General features: G+C 36.2%; 1 protein-coding gene across 1 annotated transcript in view; it reads left to right on the top strand.

Annotated features, from left to right (window-relative positions):
- The window catches only part of LOC119592222 (ribosome biogenesis regulatory protein homolog), a gene marked incomplete at its 3' end in the record, with an annotated part of 5,851 nt that overhangs the window by 2,352 nt on the left and 2,342 nt on the right, over positions 1-1,157 (top strand). The window contains 2 exon segments of the mRNA XM_037941053.1: positions 115-252; positions 645-765. Of these exon segments, the coding sequence (XP_037796981.1) occupies positions 115-252; positions 645-765 (259 nt within the window).

Below are 1,157 nucleotides of genomic sequence, written 5' to 3'. Positions count from 1 at the left end.
CTGGGAAGGTAGCATAGGTCATTGATGAATTACTCTGCTAATAATTTTGTGAATGCATGTGTGCTAGTGTGTATGAATGTGTATATGATTATACAAGTCTTCATTCCTTTGCAGTAACCCAGACACAAGACCTGACTATCTTCAAAGTCTGGCCCGAGATGGTGTCCAGGCTCTCATGAGCAAAATCTGGGACCTTCCATCACACACAGAAGACAATGCAGTTTTTGTCAGTCTCCCCAAACCCACCACAGTGTAAGTTTATTTGTAAAGGGGTATTTGTAATTTTTTTTTATGCACTTGTATGCAAAACCATTAAAATTTTCCCAGAATCACTTAGAACTGATTTTATATTGGGTGATTGCTTCATCTTGCGAGATTATCTTTCTCAGGTAGTTTCATTACAGGTGCTTTGATATACTGAAATATGTTGTCATGATATAATTTTTAAGGAATATCCTTAAATTTTGTGGTGTGACGAAAAGCATAAATGTGCTAGTGAATAGAAGGTTTGTGTAGCTACTTGGTTTGAGTCATTTTAAATTTTAGGCAACCTTTGGAAAATTAATGAATAAAACCATTTTTCCTGAGAATGCACATAATTTTTGGTGTGTTTATTCTAATAAATCCTTCATCCCCACACCCAGTCTTCCACGTGAAAAGCCCGTTCCCAAGGAGAAAGCGCTAACCAAGTGGGAACAGTTTGCACGAGACAAAGGGTTAACAAAGAAGAAGAAAGACAAGAAGGTCTGGGATCACATCTTAAAGGTAGGTGCCGATGGTCAGTGCCAAGGAGGAGCAATTGCTTTGGCTGGTGGAGACAGGATAATTTATCCCATTTTAAAGATTTCCCGTCTTCCCCTGTCAGTGGAGAATGTGGTTCATATCAATTTTAGGGTATAGAAACTACTTCACACCAAATTCAGGGGAAGAAATTTCTCATGAACCATATGTAAGATAAATGAAGTAGCTGATAGCTAAATTAGTAGCATTGGTAAAACTAAATAATTGATGAAATAATTACATCAAAGGATCTATTGCTAATATATTCATAAGCATCATGAAATAGGATTTTTTTTTAGAACTTTATATTAATTGAGCCCATGAATGTAAAGGGTGACTACTATAAGGAATGTTATTTCACATCATGATGTCACTTA

Source organism: Penaeus monodon, chromosome 29 (assembly GCF_015228065.2).
Source record: "Penaeus monodon isolate SGIC_2016 chromosome 29, NSTDA_Pmon_1, whole genome shotgun sequence".
Classification (NCBI taxonomy): domain Eukaryota; kingdom Metazoa; phylum Arthropoda; class Malacostraca; order Decapoda; family Penaeidae; genus Penaeus; species Penaeus monodon.
The sequence above is the reverse complement of the archived record's forward strand: the minus strand, read 5'-3'. Positions and strand labels throughout refer to the sequence as shown.